This window comes from Lepisma saccharinum, chromosome 16 (genome assembly GCF_977018435.1).
Source record: "Lepisma saccharinum chromosome 16, izLepSacc3.1, whole genome shotgun sequence".
NCBI lineage: Eukaryota > Metazoa > Arthropoda > Insecta > Zygentoma > Lepismatidae > Lepisma > Lepisma saccharinum.
In genome coordinates this window covers 32,257,746-32,278,708 of record NC_139244.1, presented here as the reverse complement: position 1 = coordinate 32,278,708, position 20,963 = coordinate 32,257,746, and the positions used below count along the sequence as shown (strand labels likewise).

The following is a 20,963-nucleotide window of genomic DNA, read 5'->3' as shown; positions in this document are numbered from 1 at the left end:
TCACATTTCTATTTAAAAATGGATTTGAAGCCAAGATGGAGAATCAAGATGGCCACCAAGTTGGTAACATATCACAACAAGTTTTCCCCTCCCATATTTTGGGATATTCGATGTGCGTTTACATAAATATGGACCACCTTGTATGCAAATCCATGTATTTTGTATAGGTGCGTGAGTGCAGATATACAGGGTGTCTACACCGAAATGTCCTATTTTTTGAGGCAGTTTAAAAATAGTAAATCTTTCTCGATTCAGGTCTGACTTGTCCGTTGGGTGCAGAAGGACTTAGAGTTGCTGCCTAAATTTTTTTCAACGTGTGGCGCGCATTGGTGTTAGTGTAGTTGTCCATCGAAACCAAAATGGCGTCAATGCAGGAGAAGGCACAAACTGTGTTTTGGTACGCGGAGTTTAAATTCATTGTGATAGTGCAAAGGCAGTTTCGTTGTGTTTACAAGAAAGCAGAACCAGATGGCAAGAGGATAAAATCATGGCACAGACAGGACACTGGCAGCATTCTGAAGCGGCATAGAAGGGGGTCGGCATGTCTCCGAAGAACAAGTTGAGAATCTCCGCCAAGCGTTCCAGCGAAGTCAACGGAAATCAATTCGTCAGGCTTCACGGGAACTTCAGATGTCACGTGCAACTGTTCATAAGGTCCTCAGAAAGCGGTTGCATCTGTATGCATACAAGGTGCAGATTCTGCAGGCCATCAAGCCTGATGACAAGCAACGACGATATGACTTTGCATGTGACATGCTTAACCGAATCGACGGGAATCCTGCCTTCTTGTCAAGTGTAATGTTTTCTGATGAGGCCACATTCCATGTGGCCACATACTGTGTATAAGCATAACGTTAGAATTTGGGGGTCAGAGAATCCACACAGTATCAGGGAAAAGGTGCAAGATAGCCCAAAAGATCAATGATGGATGGAAGTTGAATATAGACTAAACATTCTTCGTGTCACCTCAGGGGCTCACGTGGAAGTGTTTTGATTTGTTGTTGTAATTTTTTTTTTAAAACTTAACTTGACATACAACTTATTTTTGTGAAAAAAATTAATTAATTTCATTTCATTTTGTATATGGAGCAAATTGAAAATAGGGCATTTCGGTGTAGACACCCTGTATATACAGGGGTTAGTCCAGTAAAAGTAGGCAAAATGTCATCAAAGAATGGAAAAAATTCCAACAGAGATAAAAATTGGTAGATATCACCAGCATGGTATTTCAAACAACATACTAAAAGTCCCCGACAATCCGAGTTGTGCTCTGTCCGCCATATTGGAAAATGGCGGATGAACGGTGACGTTTGATCATAATTGCTTTATTAACTAAAAATGGTGAAGGTTGAGCCGAAAATGTGTTCAGACATAAATTAAAGAAAATAAAATTTCCAATAACTGTAAGAAGATAAATTTTTGTGATTTAACCAACCTATCTAATAATGTTAAAAATAAATTTAACCAATATAATCCAATAATGTAAAAAATAAATTTAACTCTGTGGAAACTTTTCCCATTACTTTGTAATCAAATTTTCCTGGTGTTGATTGAAGTTTTACACTTTTATTTCCCGACTTGTAATGAATAATATATATATTACTGACCAACATTCTTCCAATCTGCTTCCCCTCATCATGTATCCTATCGCTCCCATGTACGACATAAGCATGTGGAATCCACCTAGACGAAGGACAACTGACGACATATATCCGTTGTCTAGAGAAGCCGCAACAATTTCAGAGGCTTTCAGATATAGAGGTTGGTCGAAAGTAACAATACATGTTATTTGACCATGTTTCATGCATTCTTCAACTGCGAACATAAGGGATGAGTATATGGCATCTGGACTTGTCGGCAGCAGCTTTATAAATGGTAATATACTTATTTCAGAAATGTGATAATCCTTGCTACCTTCAGTGGCAAGCTCCATATAAATACTCCAACTTGGACTTGGTGACAAGGTAAGGTGATTTCCGCACATCCATACAAAATCAAGAAGTGATGCAACATGCACTGATGGTGCTACCTGTTTGGTGTATTCAATTTCTTTAATCTTGATTTTCTCCAGGCCACGGACAGCAGGCACAACGTATGTGCGTAATGGAACATTGGCAAGGTAACATTCTGGTGGTTGCTTCTTCAACCGAACAATTTATTTTCTGGGATGAACAGATCTTGCAGGAGTAGTGCACATAATGCTCCCCGTATTGTGGAAAGTTCCTAGTCTGTCCAAGGTCCGAACATTGACGTCTGCATTATCAAATATAAACTGTTTCAATAATTCCTTGTCAACAACAATTTCCTCATCACTTAACATTGCAGAACTAAGATACAATACGGTTTCATTGTAGGATGCACATAAACCCATGATAACATATCAATAATATTTCTTGAACCAAAATATCTATGTGGATGAACTGCAAGTCCAATCTGAATCATTGAATTGAATGACCGTGGTCTTACTGCTGATATAATAGCATGCTAAATACATGCACATTTTCTTTTGATGGAGCCTTCATTTCCTTTTATTCGTTTCATAATCACACCCTCTGTAAAGACCCTTCTGGAACCATATCATCAGCTGTCTTCAAGCATTAATGTGGATTTAGAGACATATCTTTAGCATATGTTTCAGATCGTATATCTTCCCGAATTATTGCGGAAGCAGTTCTAACAATTCTAAGTCTTTCGTTCTTTGGATCTTCTTCTTTCTGTGTGTACCAACTTTTGGATAATATTTTATATCTTGTATCACGGAAACATACTGTAGAGGTTTGCCCTTTACGTGTTTTATTATCAAGTCTTCTCCATAGTGATCACATAGGCATTTCTTAAGAGTTGTTTCTGAGACATCAGTATCTTGTGGAAGATATTCCTTCATCTTCGCCATAAGTTGATTCATCGATTACTGACACTCGTCGTTATCATTATCAAGGTAGCAGCATAACTGCAGAAATGCTATAGAAATACACTCATCTTCAGGTCTACCACGTTTTCCCGATGTAGGTGAGGATGTGTAAAATTTAGTGAAACAAGGATGGTGATACCTAGCCTCAACTGCAACTAGATCAATAACGGTGTGCATTCGATCAAGCACTGTCCTTCCCCAATCATCGTTCCTCTTGATGGCAGCTTCAATGATTCGATCCTTGAATGTTAAGGATCGAACTTCAAATATTTTAACTCGTCTGTTCACATTTTTTTTTCATTTCTGCTTGAAAATCACAAACTTCACTGCAAGACAAGCAATCACATTTGAAGTGAAATATATGTACTGCTGATTGAAGGAGTATTGAATTTTGTGGTGAACAATTACTTGCAGCAGTAATACTACTCTCACGAGTATAGTCTTTACGGCACTTAATATGTAACCTCACATTCGTCTCATTTTCCAATTTCTCAAATATTCCATCTTTTCGACGTAAACTGCTGCTCTTTATAGCATTTAAGCCTTTTATCACAACCACAGTGTCACCTTCACTCAACGTTTGTTCACAAATAATAAAATATTGGGTTATATCCATTGTTGCCTTGCCAAAAAGGTTATTCAGTTTGTTTTCTGATGATCAGATCCATTACATCGAAGTTCCACAACGGGCAGCACCCTTAAAGAAATTACATATATTATTAACAGTGAAATGGTAGGTTAAATCACAAAAATGTATCTTCTTACAGTTATTGGAAATTTTATTTTCTTTAATTTATGTCTGAACACATTTTCGGTTCAGCCTTCACCATTTTTAGTTAATAAAGCAATTATGATTAAACGTCACCGTTCATCCGCCATTTTCCAATATGGCGGACAGAGCACAACTCGGATTGTCGGGGACTTTTAGTATGTTGTTTGAAATACCATACTGGTGATATCTACCAATTTTTATCTCTGTTTGAATTTTTTCCATTCTTTTTTCTAATTTGCCTGGACTAGGTCGGCAAAGCCAGTTTACCAAAAATGCAAACTATGTTACTGTTTGTATTTACATAAAAATATAAATTAGCTGTTACAACAATTGCTCAAAATGAGCGCCAATGTTTTTGATTCACTTATTACACCTTTTTGATACTGATTTACAGATTATATTACACAATTGTGGTGTGAATATTTATGAAAAATTAAGTTCCACGAGTTCTTTCAAGTGTTCCAAATATTGCAGCTTCACAGCAAAATCCTTGTCTTTCCGAATTCTGCAAATGGAGGAATCACATGGGGTTAAGTCTGAAGATCTTGCAGGCCACTCCATGATAAAATCTTCTCCCTATCCACTCCCTGAAATGCTCATTTAAAAAATCCCGTACAATAAGGCTGAAGTGCAGGGGTGCTCCATCATGCTGCCAGATAATTGTACAGCATATGTTTTCAAAAATGGGACACCTAACTCAGCAAGAAACAGGATGAAACAGGTTGTTACTAGTTGAGGGGTGTCATAGAATGGAGAGGATCATGAAGGTGTATTGAACTCCATCCGTAATAGAATGGAGGGGATTGTGAAGGTCTGTCACATCGTAGGGTGCAGTGGTAAACTGACTTTTGCCAATTGTTGTATATATGATATTCAACAACGCTAATATTCAATTTTTCAATGAAAACTAAGAATCAATTCCCTCTCAATTGAAAAAACTGAACTGAGCATTTTTCTAGAATGTAATCAAATGGAAGCCTCGGCTAGAAATCTTTCAAATTGGCTATAATTTGGGTGGAGATGTTTTGGATTTTATGCAACTATTGAGCCCTTTTATGTTTTTGATTTTTTTTTTTTTAAATGGGGAGGGGGCTTTTTCAATACAGCCTAATGAGCAGAGATTTGATGATAGGTATCCATATGTGTGAACCCTTTCTAAATGATATGATAACAGTCAATAGCTACTTACCAAGTAGATCAGAGGACATCCACAATGTGAAAACATTGGCAGCAAATCGAGGAATTGATAATTCCTCTTGTTGCAAAATAGACTGCACCAAATCTTGAACAACAGTATTTACGCCATCCTCCAAATCAATTTCCAGTACCACGTGTGACATAAGGAATACGCACATTTTCAAGGCTAAAAAAAAAAAAGAAACACACAGAAATTACTTTCAGTGAATATAAGACATATTACATTTAAAAAAAAATATCACAAAATGTTCTCTTGAGGGAATGGTGTTTTTAGTGCAGGATAAATTTTCGTGAGTTACTTAATTATGCATACTAAGATAGGAAATCTTACTTTTTAATTTTAGTATCTTTTGTAACTATTCCTTCATGGATTACATTTAATTATCATTCATCTTCGTCATTGTGATAAAGATGCAGAGAAGCAATGTAATAAGGAAATGCAAAAATATAATACCTGATATAACTATTCTTATTACTCTTGTGATGCTCAAAATTGCCATCTTGTCTAGAGTGTGGTAAAACCAGATTTCCTATCATCACCATTTATTAATATGCATTGGCAACACAATAGAGGAAAGAAAAACATACAGGACCTGAAAACAATAGTACTATTTTGCAGTTCCGATGTGCCTATGGTATACTTTTCATTTTGATGTCAGTTCTCTTGTCTGGTATATAAAAAGGAGAGCTTAAATGACTTTTAACTTTTAGAACTGTGACAGATTATGCAAGAATATGAAACTCACAATGCTAGGAGTCAAGAAATCAATTTATCCTAGTTGTGAAGTAATTATTTTGTGGTTGACACCGCAACTTCAGAACAAGTGAACTATTAGGTGTATATGAAATGGGAGATACATCCACATCAACATATACAGCAACCAAAACAACCCCTTCCCATGCATGACTGAGAAAGACACTGATTGGGTGTTTCCCTTGTGAAAATATTGGCCCTAGTGTTGTAAACATCAAAGGTTGAAACGTGACATGTATGTGCTCATGCTATTGGATTTCAATAATTTACATGTAAACATTTTCAGAAAGGCACAGACTCCCTGAAAAATTGGCACTGGGTGTGTCTATAAACACTTGGTATGGGTAAGAGCAAAGCCTTGTAACAGTGCCAGAGGAGACAAGGAATAGTCAGGCCGAATTACAGTCCCTCACTGCAAAACAAGAAAAACTAGATAAGTAAATGCTCTTTAGCTGAAGTGTGCATATTGTGTGATAATACAGGATACAAATGACTAAATGGGACTAACTCTCCCTCCCTAAATCCCCCTCTCTCCACCTATACCTCCCCCCCTTTATTTCTGCGCTGTCACTGACAATGCTCCATACTGATTATAGCAACAGTGCCATGCAAATTAAGTGTGTGATTAAGTAACTATTCTTTCAAGGTTATAAGTACTTTTTTATCAGCACAACCACAAACAATGCTAATTACTGAACATTCTTGATAAAGACTTCCTTTTTCGTTGCTTCACTTCCTTGCTAAAGTCATACGTAAACACACACGTGCAAGAAAGGAAGTTAGAAAACAGAGGGAAGCATTAAGATTCTTGTTTATGCATTTAAGCATCCAGCTTCAGGTTGCCTGCAACCATAGAACATGCACAGGATCCTCATTTCCCCAAAGATAAAAGGTACAATACCCCAAGCTTCCTATTTGACACACAAACATACACATATCAGGAAGGAGCTGATTCGACATTCTAATTATCTTGCTATGCAGTGGTGGCAATTGGGTGTCAAAATGGGAAAGGGAGTGGGTAGACAAGGTTAGCATTAAGAGAACACAGAGCAGGGCAAAAAGTAGAGGGGCAACTGCCCCTAATAACTGCCACTGTTGTTATGGGTATTATTTTTGAGTGGATGTATGGTGCTATGAACCATCAGTAAATGCAATTTTATCCATAATGTATGCAATGACATTGCGCACGTTCACCATTGGCACAAATTAATTAAATTTACAATTACGATAAACAAAATATATCACCTATCTATAAATTATTCAAGCCAGGGTAGCTTAGTCGTTAGATACCTGGGTTCGATCCCCAGGGGGGGGGGGGAGGAATGGGATTCTTTTCCACCTGTTCACGTGCCACCGGTGCCCACCCAGCGTCCTATATAGTGGATATCTGGAGGAAACTCTGAAGGCATGGTGCTGATCATATCACTCCCCCCCCCACATTCAGCCGTGATCAAGAAAGTGTGGGGCCCTAACTCCACACCCCCTATATGCCTTCATGGCATGGTGCAAAGCACAGGAGAGCACTTTACTTTCTTAGTTTACTATAAATTATTCAAGTGAGTTGGATTGTAAAGAAAATTGTTTCAAAAAAATATCTTTAATTTCAGTTGGCCAAAGTCTCGAACAAGATAGAGTGTCTCCAACACTGAACCTTGATACTATAAGGGAGTGTCTCATTCAAGTTCTCAGTACCATCCTTAGAGTATAGAAGGTATAGAGAGAGCGTGTGTGACGTCAGCTGAAGCCAAAATAGTTTGCGGCGGCCGCCATGTTGAGATGTTCTACACGGCTGTTTGTTAACATTCAGTGAGAGAGAATTTCGTCTGGAAAATTAAGGCTGCTTGTTAATGATTATGTTTAAATCGTCAGAAACAATAACATGAAGCTCTTAGTAACTAGTTTTGACGAAAAAACAAAGAGATCTAGACCTTTTTATGTATTGGGGCGTGTTCATTTACCGTTACTTTGGAAGCAAAGTAACGGTAACTGCAACGCGTTATTTTTGGAAGCAAAATAATGTTACCTGTAAAGCGTCACTTCTGGCAGCGAAGTAACTGCAAGGCGTTGCTTTTGAAAGCAACTGTAACGTGCTGCTTTTGGAAGCAACATAACCAGACCCGGATTTCCCAATAGGCCTCATAGGCCCGGGCCTAGAGCGGCACTTTGGTAGGGGCGGCACGATTGTTTATCTTAAATTTATAAGGAATACCTAATTCTCGGATTGCCTCTTTTTCTTCTCCGGACACACGAATGGAATGACTTAATGTAGTTGTATTGTAAATATAAGTTAACAAAGAATATTTCTTAAGAGAGAAAGGCTAGCAGGGCTCAGAACTAGTTTCATAATTTGTTGTTTTAATTACCGAAGTTGTTGTTTTCGAATGTACAGTATTGTGCTGAGGCAGGTTGGTGATTGCAGCAAGAACGTGGAGCCTGCCATTTACTTTTGAAAGACAACACCGGCTTGGCTGCGTTCCAGGAACGCCGTTCCTTGTTGCTGCCGGCATTGGCTGCATATCAAAAGCATGTGATTTGCATTGAATTGTTGAGAATTAAACTGTTGGTGCAAGCATTATTAAAGGGGTTTCACATTGTACTATTCTACTGTTAGTTGCTCGAGAATATTATTCAAGAAGTAGGTGGTGTGTCGCGTATCGCGTGTGTCAGTGTCCGCCGTGTGTTTGTTGGGCGTAAGTTTAAAACATCATTATGCTCATTATGAGTGATCAAAAAGTAAGACTCAGTGGGTCACAATACAAAAAGAGAAAAGCAGAGGAAGATGAAAAGCAGGAAGCATTTCTGAAGAAGGTTCCGAAAATCAGTTCTTTTTTATACAGAAATGTAATCATGAAAAAAAAATGAGGAAAGTGGTGTTGATGATCCCAGTGTGTGTTCTGTCAATTCTACGGATGTTCCTCATACATCCAATGAATCTCAGGCATCGACATCAGTCACCAGTGGCGGATCACCTAATGATTCTTCAGTTGCAATGGCGAAGTCTGGTAAATTTGAAACTAGTGGCAGTGTTAGCGTAAGTTGTACTGAAAAAACACAATCTAGTGTAAAGTACAGACCCAGCATTGTGGAAAATTGATGAACAAATTCGTGACTACCTAGCTATCCATGGCGTCAAACAGAACTTGGAAATGGATTTTATATGTAACTATCATTTAATTAATAGTGCATGCCGTTAATAGTAAAACAGTAATACAGAAAATAATGATTTTTTTTCTTGATAAACGGTATGGGGGGGGGGGGCAGAACTTGTTTGGCCTAGGGGCGGCAAAGAGGTAAATCCAGCTCTGAACATAACTGTAAACACGGTATTTCCAGACGAAAAGAAATAACAACTTTAACTTTTAACTAAAAATTATATATTTTCTTAAATAAAACAGAATTATGAGTATATAAGATAGAAAAACCTTCAAAAATAAAAATTTCATGCAAGCATGTCCAAGCAAACTCTAAGCGATAAAACAAACTAAGATCTCAAGCAGAACCAAGGGAATCTTACAGAAAATGTAAATTGTCTAATCAAAGGATAATATTTTCGGTACTACTTTACTATACCAGAGACACCTATCAATGATTTATTTTGCAATTTTTTACATTGCTAACGTACTATTCTGCATTGCGGAACATTTCTTTAGGTGAAATAATGAATTTCTAACGAAAATAATGTATATTTCTTACATTAACGAGTACTTATTGTTGCTCCTTATTTCCCACAAACCATCCACGGGTAGCCCCAAAAACCATTGACATTAGCCCAAAAATTCACGATAGCCCCACAAATCATCACGGGGACGAGGTATGCCTACTAGGTTAGGTTAGGCCTGTTAGGTTAGGTTAGGCCTGTTAGGTTAGGTTCCATTAGCACTCCTTTCGTTCAATTTAGCATATACGGACAATACGAGAGCGTATTGTGCTCTCGTGCAGAAAGCAAATGGCGGCAGCAGCAATAGCGCGTCGGAGATAGATTTTCGTAGAAAACCACATGCATTCGCATTAAAATGGATCAAAACTACATTTCCGAACATCAATAACGCTACAGAAAATGATTTGCGTAAGTACTTTCTCCTGTAAATTTGAAGAAATCCGTCTCCGGTATAGTAGAGTGTTACCATATTTTCTATGTAGGGGATAGCAAATCAGGTTGTTCGCAATGCTAAACTCAATCCTATAGGAAGATCGCCGGCTAACCTGATTTGCGATAGAACATCTAGTACACGCCTAGGAAAATCTAGTGATATATAATTTGTTTCTTACGTTATGAAATTCAAAGATGGTAAACTTACACGCAAAATATTTTCTGAAATAACTTGGCAGCTTTGCCAAAAAAAAACTAAATGCATCAATCAAATCGATTGATGCACTAAAGTGCGTTTTTTGGGCTTCTGCCAAGAATTTACAGTTTGATGCATTTTTAAATATCGTTTGTAAAGGTAACACTGAAAGAGCATGATGGAAATAAGTATTTCTTTCTATGCTAAACTGTATTTTAATGCAGCATCAATTTACGAGTTTCTTGATACACCTTCCTGTTATCTTTCTTGATGATGACCTTTATATTTGGTCTGAGCTACAGACCTTATCAGGGTGGCTACAAAAAAGCAGAAATGAAATTCCCTGACTTTTCCAGGTTTTCCAGGACAAAATTTACATTTTTCCCTGACAATTACAAACTAAACTAAATCGATGTTCTTGCAAATGGAAATAATAAACTCATACAGATCCACGTATGGTTTTGTTAAGTACCAATATTATCATCTATGAAATTGACTTAATTTCTCTATTCTCTATGATTTGAATTCAAACTGCAAAATAGTGAATTTGGAAATTATTACAATTCACAAGCTAGGGAAAGATTACGGAATTTTGTCATACGCAGTAAGTTTAAGATAAAATACTTGATTATTTTTAAAGTTACGACTAAATCAGATAAGAGTGAAGAGTGAATGATTAAGAAATACAATTTGTAATTTATCAGTCTCCTTATACATTCTCGGTATTATATGTTGATATTTCCACTGAGGTTTGGAACCCTCTGCTTGCAAGAACCATGAGTGCGGACTCATTTTGCAATGCATAATACTACTTCTCTCTTCTCTGTAAAGCAAACAACTTAACTCTTGCATATAAGTGAAACAATTGAATACAACAAAATAAAGTGCCATATTTCCTTACATTATCAATGGGATTTATGCTTCAGTACAGTATATCCAAGTGAAGTACTGTGAAACTGACAACATGCAGTTATACCATTAATGCTGACGAAAAGGGTATGTAGGTATTAGAAATTTAACGCAAGCAATTTATAGAATTGCATTGTATAGGTACCTGATTTAGCTAAACACACATTAAAACAGGAACACACTAATAATAAAAGGTTCTGAAAGTTCATATACGAGGGGTACCCTGAAAAAAGCTCCAATGGTGCCTATACGCAGCACTAGTGGTCGGAGAGCGACACACACACATGCAGGCAGGAAGAAGTGGCATGTAGCTGTAACCTGGTACAGTTGCAATGATGCCGATTTAGGACAGTTCTAGGTTAAAGATTGCAGCTCTCATAAAGGCTCCCACTGACTGCGATGTAGCCTACATTGCACGCTCAGAATTTGGCACAGAGCCACCAGCAATCGTGTCAGGTGTGCAGACCGAACGTCGTGAGTGATAGTAAGGTCAGACGATGGTGCAGACAATTCACGGAAGGCCAATCGAATGTGTACAACCCCATACAGCTGAGTACACACGGGCCCTTTGCATCACTACAGGTGAGAGATCTTGGACCACTCTCTGTACAGCCCCGGCCTTGAATTTACCGACTTTCATCTCTTTGTTTAACTGAAGAGGTTTCTGGCAGGGCAAGGATTTGACAGCTACATTGCGGTACAGATAGTTCCAGTCTTTGCTGTCAGACACATATGCCATGGGCATACAACATTTAGTGCCATGCTACGACAAATGCTAGAACAACGGTGGTGATTATGCCAAAAATTAGGTTAGGACTCATTGTTACTAATGTAATAAATTACAACTGATATTCTTGTTTTATTTATGCCTAATCGGTAGGGACCTTGTTATTTTATATTATTTTCAAATTGGTGTATTTTTTATTTTTTACTATACGGTGTTATTTCTCCCAAAATTCACATTTTCATTATAGCGCATTTTCTGGCAAATATCTGAAATTATACCTTCATGGAGTTTTTAAACTAATGTTTCAAATTGTAAGTCACATGGCTTACACCTCTTCGTGAGAGTTTGATATCTTGAAAGTTATTTTGGGAAAGTTATTTTCCATACCCCTTTTTTAATTTTAAGGTAAGGGTTTTAGATAATGGAACTTTCCCCGTATATATTGAAGGGTGCATAATGACCTTAAGTGGCGACGCACCCAAAAAATTAAAATCAATCAATCTCACGTGAGAGATACCGATATATTATGGCACCAAAAATTGGCATTATCTTTTTTTGACTTGTATGTTACGTTTCCCAAAATTCGCACTTTTGTTTTAGAACATTTATCTGCCAAATATACCGAAACTTACTACTCCATTGTGCTTTTAAACTATTATTTTAAATTGGAGGTCACATGATCTACGTATTTTTGTGACAGTTTGATATGTTGGAACAGATTTTTGAGGAAGTAAAAGTAAAGGTCCCCTGCACTTTTCCATGAAGTTGTATAGGGGTGTGGAGCCCCACTTTCTTGATCACGGATGAAGGTGGGGGTGATGTGATCAGCACCACGCTCCTGGCTACCTTTATTCCTTAAAGTTTCCTCAAAGTACCAGCTTCATATGATGCTGGGTGGGCGCCGGAGCAGTTTGAATAGGTGGAAAACATCACGGTTCTCCCCTGCAGGTGATCGACCCCGGGTCTCTCGCATAGTAGTCAGACGCTGAGCTCCATTATTACTCGCTCAACAAATGCCGATCGTGCGCACTTAGCTTTTTAATTCAAAACATATCTCGTGCGACAAATACGAAGGTGCGGCTCCTGTGTGACGGTAGATACGCACTCGATCTCCTGTTAGAACCCTGCCACTTTACTCTGTGATGGAAATGGTTTTGATAGAGGTTGAAAAAATCGTGGGAAATACATGATTTAATGTCGCTGTCGGAATTATTCCATGTACATATAACTCTATAGTTTACTCGAGTAAAATATTGGAAAACTTGCATGTTCTATGTACACAAACATGGCCTAGAAAAGACAAGAATGTTTGATTTCATCGAATTTTTCGTTGTTTTAGGACATTTCTTTAAAAAAAATCGCTAAAAACGCCAACAATTCGCATTATTTCGATATTTCGAACGGGCAAAAAATGTGTCCAGACATCACTGCACATTCCTAAACATAACTTCGCAGCAATTACCATTTTTCACGGTTTTGGCGTTTGCGAAAAATCAATATCCCTACTAATTGGAAATTACTTTCTGGCCACCCCTCGTATAAATCAGTAGATGGAAAAATAAAAATTTAGCAGGGCTGGCAGAGAAAAGTCAATTCTTGAAGAAAGTGATTTGCTTTTATGATTGAATGATTCGAGTAAATATGATATTAAAATATTGACGTATTTATTATTAGTATTTTATTTCATAATATTGGACATTAACCTTACTCAGTGAGAGATTAATGACCATCTCTCACGAATTTAAACAGACATGACAGAGAGTGGCGTTAATTTCATTGCAATACTAGTGTTGCAGTAAATTTGAGGTTGGGAGTTTGCCAATTTTTATAACGTTCACCAATGCAGATTTGTGTTTCACTTTTTCGTGATAGCAGTACCGTACGCAGGATTTTATCAAGGGGGGGGGGTATTTCTAAAACTTTCTCCAAATTCACATTACCATTGTTTTATTATACTTTAATTAAATAATAATAATCACAATTAATTAATAATACTTATAATTAATTAATTTGCTGAATTACTACTAATAATACTACTACTACCACTACTACTATTAATTGATTGATTGAATTGATGTTTAAAGTCCACTTTATGCACAGAAAGGCTACTACTACTATTAAGTACTAGAGATCTACATAAATATAGTATTTACGAAAGCAATAGAACAATATCACTTTCTAGTCATTCGATTTTTATCAAATTCTGGGAGCATTTTTTTCTTTGTTACGAAATAATTGTCTGGTCAACGAGGTGAGACATTTTAAGTGTGAAGAAAATCCATAAAAACAAGAAAATATATTAAATTAAATTAAAATAATCAAAGTATGGAACTCATCCAAGGAGCTGTGGTGGTCTGGTCGGTAGAGCGTCTGACAACCACGCGGGAGATCCGGGTTCGATTCCCGGAATTGGTTGGAATTTTTCCGGCTTCTTACCCGCATAAATGTCCCCGATAATTCACATCTGGATTGTCTCTCTGTTCTTGCCAACAAAACATTTTACAATAGTTAAGCTTATTGTCGTTTGAATAATTGTCTAGTCAACAAGGTGAGACATTTTAAAAGAGAGACATTCAAACATGCTGCGGTAAACAATGGGAAGGCAGACTGGTGACTGTTCTTGTCCACCTAGCCTTTGTCTATACATTAGTCGCTTACAACGAACCAAGAACTTTCTTTCTCATTGTTCACACAAAAAAATACATGTTCATTGAACACTGGCGTACGTAGAGAGGTGGCTGATAGGGTTACAGCCCCTACCGAAATTGAGAAAATCAGAATTTTCAAATAAAAATCCGTTAAGAACTTTAAAAAATCAAAATGTGTAAATGCGAAACCTCTTTTAAAGTGAGTCCCGGCTACCATTTTTGTCTTTGAATACAATTTTAATAGACTGAAAAGCTCGAAAAATACGAGATATTTTATTATGCATCCTGCCCTCCAAAACGAAGGCATGTGCTATCCACATTTACTATACCAGCCCATCCCGAAAAAAAAAAAAAACCTGCGTACGCCAGTGTATTGAACATTGTTGCAACTGAGATACAAAACAAGTTTTCTCTTTTAACTCATAGTTGCCCTCATATTTTATTTTCAAGAATACTTGTTAATTTTCAAGGCTTTCTCTCTGAAAGACGCATGTGTTTGGAATGCTGTGCTTTTCTCCGTGCTGCATGGAAATAATAATTCAAATTATTACTATTATTATTATTATTAGTAGTAGTAGTAGTAGTAGTAGTAATAGTATTGTCCTAGATCTTTGACTGTGGTAAGTTAGCCATTTAATTATTTTTTTCCACAGCATTTTTCATAACATTTCACAAGCTCAAGGGGGGGTTTAAACCCCGTAACCCCCCCCCCCCTTGCGTACGCCACTGCGTGATAGTATTCAATATATATCCCGTTCGGTTGGATTCTTCTTGATATCTAAGAATAGTGCAATGTCATTGTAAACGTATGTTAATTTGTGCGAAACCAGTAATACGTCAGGATGATGAAAGAAAACCTTCGTAAGCACTGCTACATTAAATAAGGTGAAGTGAGTCAGAAGAGTAATAAAATTCCACAGCATATTTGCAGTCTAAAGCTCTTCTTGTTTATGCATTCGATTTTTGTTGGATGTTGCAGTCCATGCAATTTCTGTAGCATGTTGTAGTGAGATACTTTGTTGGGTGGCGATATTCGACAAAAATCGTATGTATCAATGGAACCTATTTGTTTCTATGTTCCTTCAGTTTGTCCAACAAAATGCCTTACTACGACGTCCGACAACTATCGGACGGCGCCACCCGCTCTTATCCCCTCCATCTGTTGACAAGTCCCCTTACTACTCCCATACGGACAAGAAAAAATGATGCCCAACCCTGTGGCCGAGTGGTTAGCACATCACGCTGCGACGCCACGGGTCCCGGGTTCGAATCCCGGTCGGGCTTGGTTGTTTGTGAATGTCCATTCATCAATTTCATAATTTCATCACTTCGCAATTTATGTTGTTTTTTTCCATTGAAATTCGGTAGTAGCGCCCCAAAACCCCTCTTCCTTGGTTCGGCGTTCTGAATTGTACACGCTTGCATGCTATGATGTTTTAGCTGCAAAACAAAACTTGTCCGAAGTAGATTGCTCCCATAGTGCCCGAGTTATAACAATCTTCCTCCAAAAATGCAAATTACCTATTTTTCGTTAAAAAAAAAAGGCTTATTATTCAACTTGTATGGCACCCAAGAACATGAAACATGTTTAATTCTGTTGAGAAATGTCCACTGAAAAGAATACTAAAGTTTGCACTTTCTTCCCAAATAGCTGGAGAAGAGGGGGCAAACTACATATTTTTATGGTTTTTTCAATGAAATTCGGGGTTCGCGCTCCCCAACCCCCCCCCCCTTTCCTTGGTTCGGCGTTCTCCCATAGTGCCCGAGTTATATCAATGTTCTGAGCAATACGCAAATTACCTATTTTTCGTAAAACACAGATTTTCACATTTTGGCTTATTATTCAACTTGTATGGCACCCAACAACATGAAACATCTTTCATTCTCTTTGAAAACGTCCACTATTTGAATAGAATACTAAGGTTTGCGCCTTCTCATCAAAATAGCGGGAGAAGAGGGGGCACACTCCAAATTTATATGTTTTTTTTTCATTAAAATTCGGGGGTCGCGCCCCCCAAGCCCCTTCCACGGTTCGGCGTTCTGAATTGTATACGGTTGCATGCTCTGATGTTTTAGCTGGAAAACAAAAGTTATCCGAAGTAGATTGCTCCCATAGTGCCCGAGTTATAACAATTTTCCTCCAAAAATGCAAATTACCTATTTTTCGTAAAAGAAAAAAAATCACATTTTGGCTTATTATTAAACTTGTATGGCACCCAAAAACATTAAACATGTTACTTTCTCTTGCGAAATGTCCATTCTTTGAAAAGAATACTAAAGTTCGCGCCCTCTCCCCAAAATAGCGGGGGAAGAAGGGGCAAACTCCATATTTTTACGTTTTTCCATTTAAATTCGGGGGACGTGGCCCCCAAACCCCCCTTCCCCGGTTCGGTGTTCTGAATTGTACACGGTTGCATGCGCTGATGTTTTAGCTGCAAAACAAAAGTAATCCGAAGTAGATTTCTCCCATAGTACCCGAGTTATAACAATTCTCCTCCAAAGAGTGTTCGGTTAAAATGCCGGGGCGAGAGAAATTTCCCTCTCTCTCTCTCTCCTCCTGCCATCACTGGTTTCTGGAGTCGTGGTTGTGTTGCGCATAAAAGGGGCCTAAAAGTTACGAACGAGATTCCTGTTCCCGTGCAGAGTTCCATAACGATATCTTTAAATAAAAAAAGAAAAGAAAAAATAAAAAAAAGTCAATGAAGACGAAATTCCCTGACATTTCCCTGACTTTTTTTGACACCTCAAATTCCCTGACTTTTCCCGGTTTTCCAGGTTTTCCAGGTCTGTCGCCACCCTGCTTATGCATTTTTGTTTCAATTTATGCATTTACTTTTCTGTGCCTACATGCAAAAAACAATCTTTCTATTAATTACACATGTTTATGATAAAAGAAGACGCAAAAAAGAGTGTGAATTTTAGTTTTCTTGAAGCTTTACTGCATCCCGTGTTCGAATCTCGACCCGGGCATGGGTGCTCTTCGTGAGTGTCCCTTAGTCAATGTAATCATATCATCACTCATCTCATCGTCGTGATTAGCCAAAAGTGCCAGAAAAGCGACGTAACATAACCTAGGTAATTCAATCAATCAATCAAAGCTTTACTGAAAATAGGGCACTGAACAGAATATCCTGTAACACTGTGCGATTTAAAAACAAGCATGGCACAGCCGTGTACTAAAGCTATGTGTCATCTGGTTTATCAACGATTACAATCTAGGTAAGCTGCTAACATGCTGGCACAGTGATTGCGATTTGCACTCTTATTACTTCAGCGGTGGTTGTATATTAGTCCTTGTGTTTGTTTACGGTCAATGTACTCGACCATATTCGTCTTGTTCCGACATCTTTGTCGGTGCAGAAATCAACCACAGACCAATCGTTTCATCTTATTTGCTTAGTAATGCACTGTTCCTGGCTACAAACCATCTCAACGAACAGATCAAATTTCTACCTAATCAGCGACAGTTGAGGTTCTTCAATAACTGTCAATCGAGAGAAGCAGCAATATGAGAAATAATCTGATGATTTATTACAAGAGGGGGAGTAATCTTTCATGATACATGTGTGATAAAGCCATGTTATTAGTGAATCTGTCACAGGTCGGCGAACTAAGAATTCAAGAATAGTCCCCCCACAGCCCCGCATAGACCTTGCGAGTAGCGTCGCTGGCTTCCACAATATAAAACCGAACGTCCTACATGCAGGTCATTTCATAAAGTTGGGAAGGGGTTCTAACAATGTGCCTGATAAACATGCACCACGTTACTCCAAATATTGGATGTTTAAAATTGTTAGCTCACAATAATAGCAACAAAATAACTTTAGCCGCCTCAGTGGCGGACTGTGTTGAATGAACGAATCAAGATCTCGTCTTTGCAGTTTCTGGGTTCGAGTCCTGGTCTTGGCATGGATGTTTCTTTGTAAATTTCATTATCATAGTCGTGATTAGCCTAAAGTGATAAAAAAGCGACTAAAACAGCAATAAAACAAAAAACTAGTCGGGCTGCTGGAGGTAACTGGAGAATGTACATGAGAATTTTGAGTGTTAAATGTTTTTTGCATTTTCGTACTTTACGCCGCATTTATGTCACATGGCTAATCGCGACGATGAGGATGGGCGATTAGATGACATTTAAGGGACATTCATAGAGAACACCAACATCCAGACCGGGACTCGAACCCGGGAACTTCGGTGGCGATATCGAAAATCGGCAACCAAGAAGGCGGAAGTTAAATGTTTCAACTGTCTACACGATGCTAGGACAACACAGAACTTTTAAGAGATCTCAACTGGAATCGAATCCGAGATGGTCGATTGCTTGATTTGTTTTATTTTACTTCGCATTTCTGTCACTTTTGGCTAACTGCGAGGTTTAATAGTGATAAGATGAAACAGATGAAGCGACAAACATATACGGACAGGACAAAACACAAGTTCCATAGAGGAGTATACTGGCCATGGATCTAGACGCCAGAGCCTCGTTAGTATGCAAAATGCAGTTCCAGGGTGCACTACGAGGAAGTGAAGTTGACATTTGGGTGTCTTGAGAAAGGGGCACCCCTCACAGCTCATGCCCCTCGACCAGGACACTATTCGCTATGGGTGTGCGGTACAAAATTTTTGGTCGGGACGGGACATATTAAAAAATCTCGAATTCTACACACTATTTTGCCTGAACTGACTGTTTTTGGATTTCTGGAACGAAAACTAATTTCTGAGAAGTTTCAGACACAATGCAGAAAACATTGAGAATTAACCACTTTTAAACATGACCAAAATAATCAAAAATAATAAAAAATCTCGAATTCTACATGCTGCCTGAACTGACTGATTTTTGGATTTCTGGAACAAAAACTAATTTCTGAGAAGTTTCAGACACAATGCAGAAAACATCGAGAATTAACCACTTTTAAACATGACCAAAATAATCAAAAATAATAAAAAATCTCGAATTATACACGCTATTTTGCCTGAACTGACTGATTTTTGGATTTCTGGAACAAAAACTAATTTCTGAGAAGTTTCAGACACAATGCAGAAAACATCGAGAATTAACCACTTTTAAACATGACCAAAATAATCAAAAATAATAAAAAAATCTCGAATTCTACACGCTATTTTGCCTGAACTGACTGATTTTTGGATTTCTGGAACAAAAACTAATTTCTGAGAAGTTTCAGACACAATGCAGAAAACATCGAGAATTAACCACTTTTAAACATGACCAAAATAATCAAAAATATGGAATTCTAAACGCTATTTTGCCTTAACTGGCTGATTTTTGGATTTCTGGAACAAAAACTAATTTCTGAGAAGTTTCAGACACAATGCAGAAAACATCGAGAATTAACCACTTTCAAAACATGACCATTTGGAATTTCCCGACTATTCGAGATCCCGAAAAGTGGGGAAACTATTTCCCGAAGTCGGGACAGAGACGGGTTTTTTTTCTTTTTTCGATCCCGACTTCTCGTGATCTCAGGCACCCTTACTGTTCACACCAAAAGGTTGGGTCTCCCGTAGTGATATCATCGTCGCATTGTAATCAAAAGGTCCCGCGTTCGATACTCGGTGGAGACATATAGTGGTCCGTATTCCATTGCAGGTCCAGTTACGATTAACTTTTCTGTGTATAAAGTGTGCTTAAAAACAACTCCAAGAAAGGTTCATACCAAAATGCGAGAAGGCTAATCACTCCGCTAGATTAATCATCACAGTATGACACGAACTGCAACGCACGATCCGCGAAATCTGCGAAGAATATCCACGGCCCGCTTTAAATAAAGATGTTTAATGCATTTGTTCATCGAAGGGGAAGAACTGGTTTTAACCATAACCGACAGTCAACAAAAAATTAAGCGAATGGAACACTTGGCATTTAGCCATAATCAGCGCCGGGGAAAAACCACAGCTCACCGTCATAAGCTGACATCTTTGCTCCTGCAGATGACCAGGAAGTCACGTTTCCTTCCTCCAGTACAGACGTTTCAAGGTCACTAGACTTCCTTCTTTTTTGCTGGTACTCTCATATGTACTGTACAGGCATCTGGCACATGCTTCTCACAACCAGAGGGCAAATAAGCAGTGAAGAAATTGAAGAAAATGTCGAGGGCGTGGAAATTCCACAGCTTCCGATTTCCATTTTCGGGATTTTTACCTGATATGTATACTCTATCCCGGTAATCTCTGGAGCAAGGCCGCGCATAACGGTTGAGGGGGAGGGCGGAGCAAAGCAGTACACACTACTTCAAAGACTGGGAACTGCAGCCGCGTTTTCCACCTCCACGCAATCCACCTCCCTCGCAGTTGTTCATTGGTCGAGCTCTCTAGAGTCACTACTTGCGCAGACAATTGTTTTCGTTCGCTTGCTCCAGAGATTCCCGGAACAGAGTACTTCGCAAGCCAAGGGCGAAGGCAGAATTGTTTTTACAGGTGTGTAGTGTGTATGTCAAGAACTCCTTACATCAATTCGTCGTCGCCTTGTAATGGGGTCCCGGGTCGATATCCGGTGGAGGCACACAGTGGTTCGGATTCCACTTTAAACTGTAGGTCCAGTCCCAATTAGCCTTACTGTGTATAAAGTTGACTTAAAACATCAACTCAATCAACCTTACATCAATTATACGACCTGATTGATTTAAATTTATCGCGACTCTACGTAAATAATACCAAAAAAAATGTTTTCAATTAAATTCATTATTTTATACGTAAACGTATAAAACGCGTTAGTTTGAATAGTTACACGGAAATTAGTGC

General features: G+C 38.3%; 1 protein-coding gene across 5 annotated transcripts in view; it reads right to left on the bottom strand.

Moving 5' to 3' along the window:
• The window catches only part of Bili (FERM domain-containing protein 8 Bili), a 134,877-nt gene that overhangs the window by 38,002 nt on the left and 75,912 nt on the right, over positions 1-20,963 (bottom strand). For all 5 annotated transcript variants that reach the window (XM_083137940.1, XM_083137942.1, XM_083137939.1 and 2 more), the window contains one exon: positions 4,873-5,046. In XM_083137940.1, the coding sequence (XP_082994066.1) occupies positions 4,873-5,046 (174 nt within the window). The remainder of the gene's footprint in view (positions 1-4,872; positions 5,047-20,963) is intronic.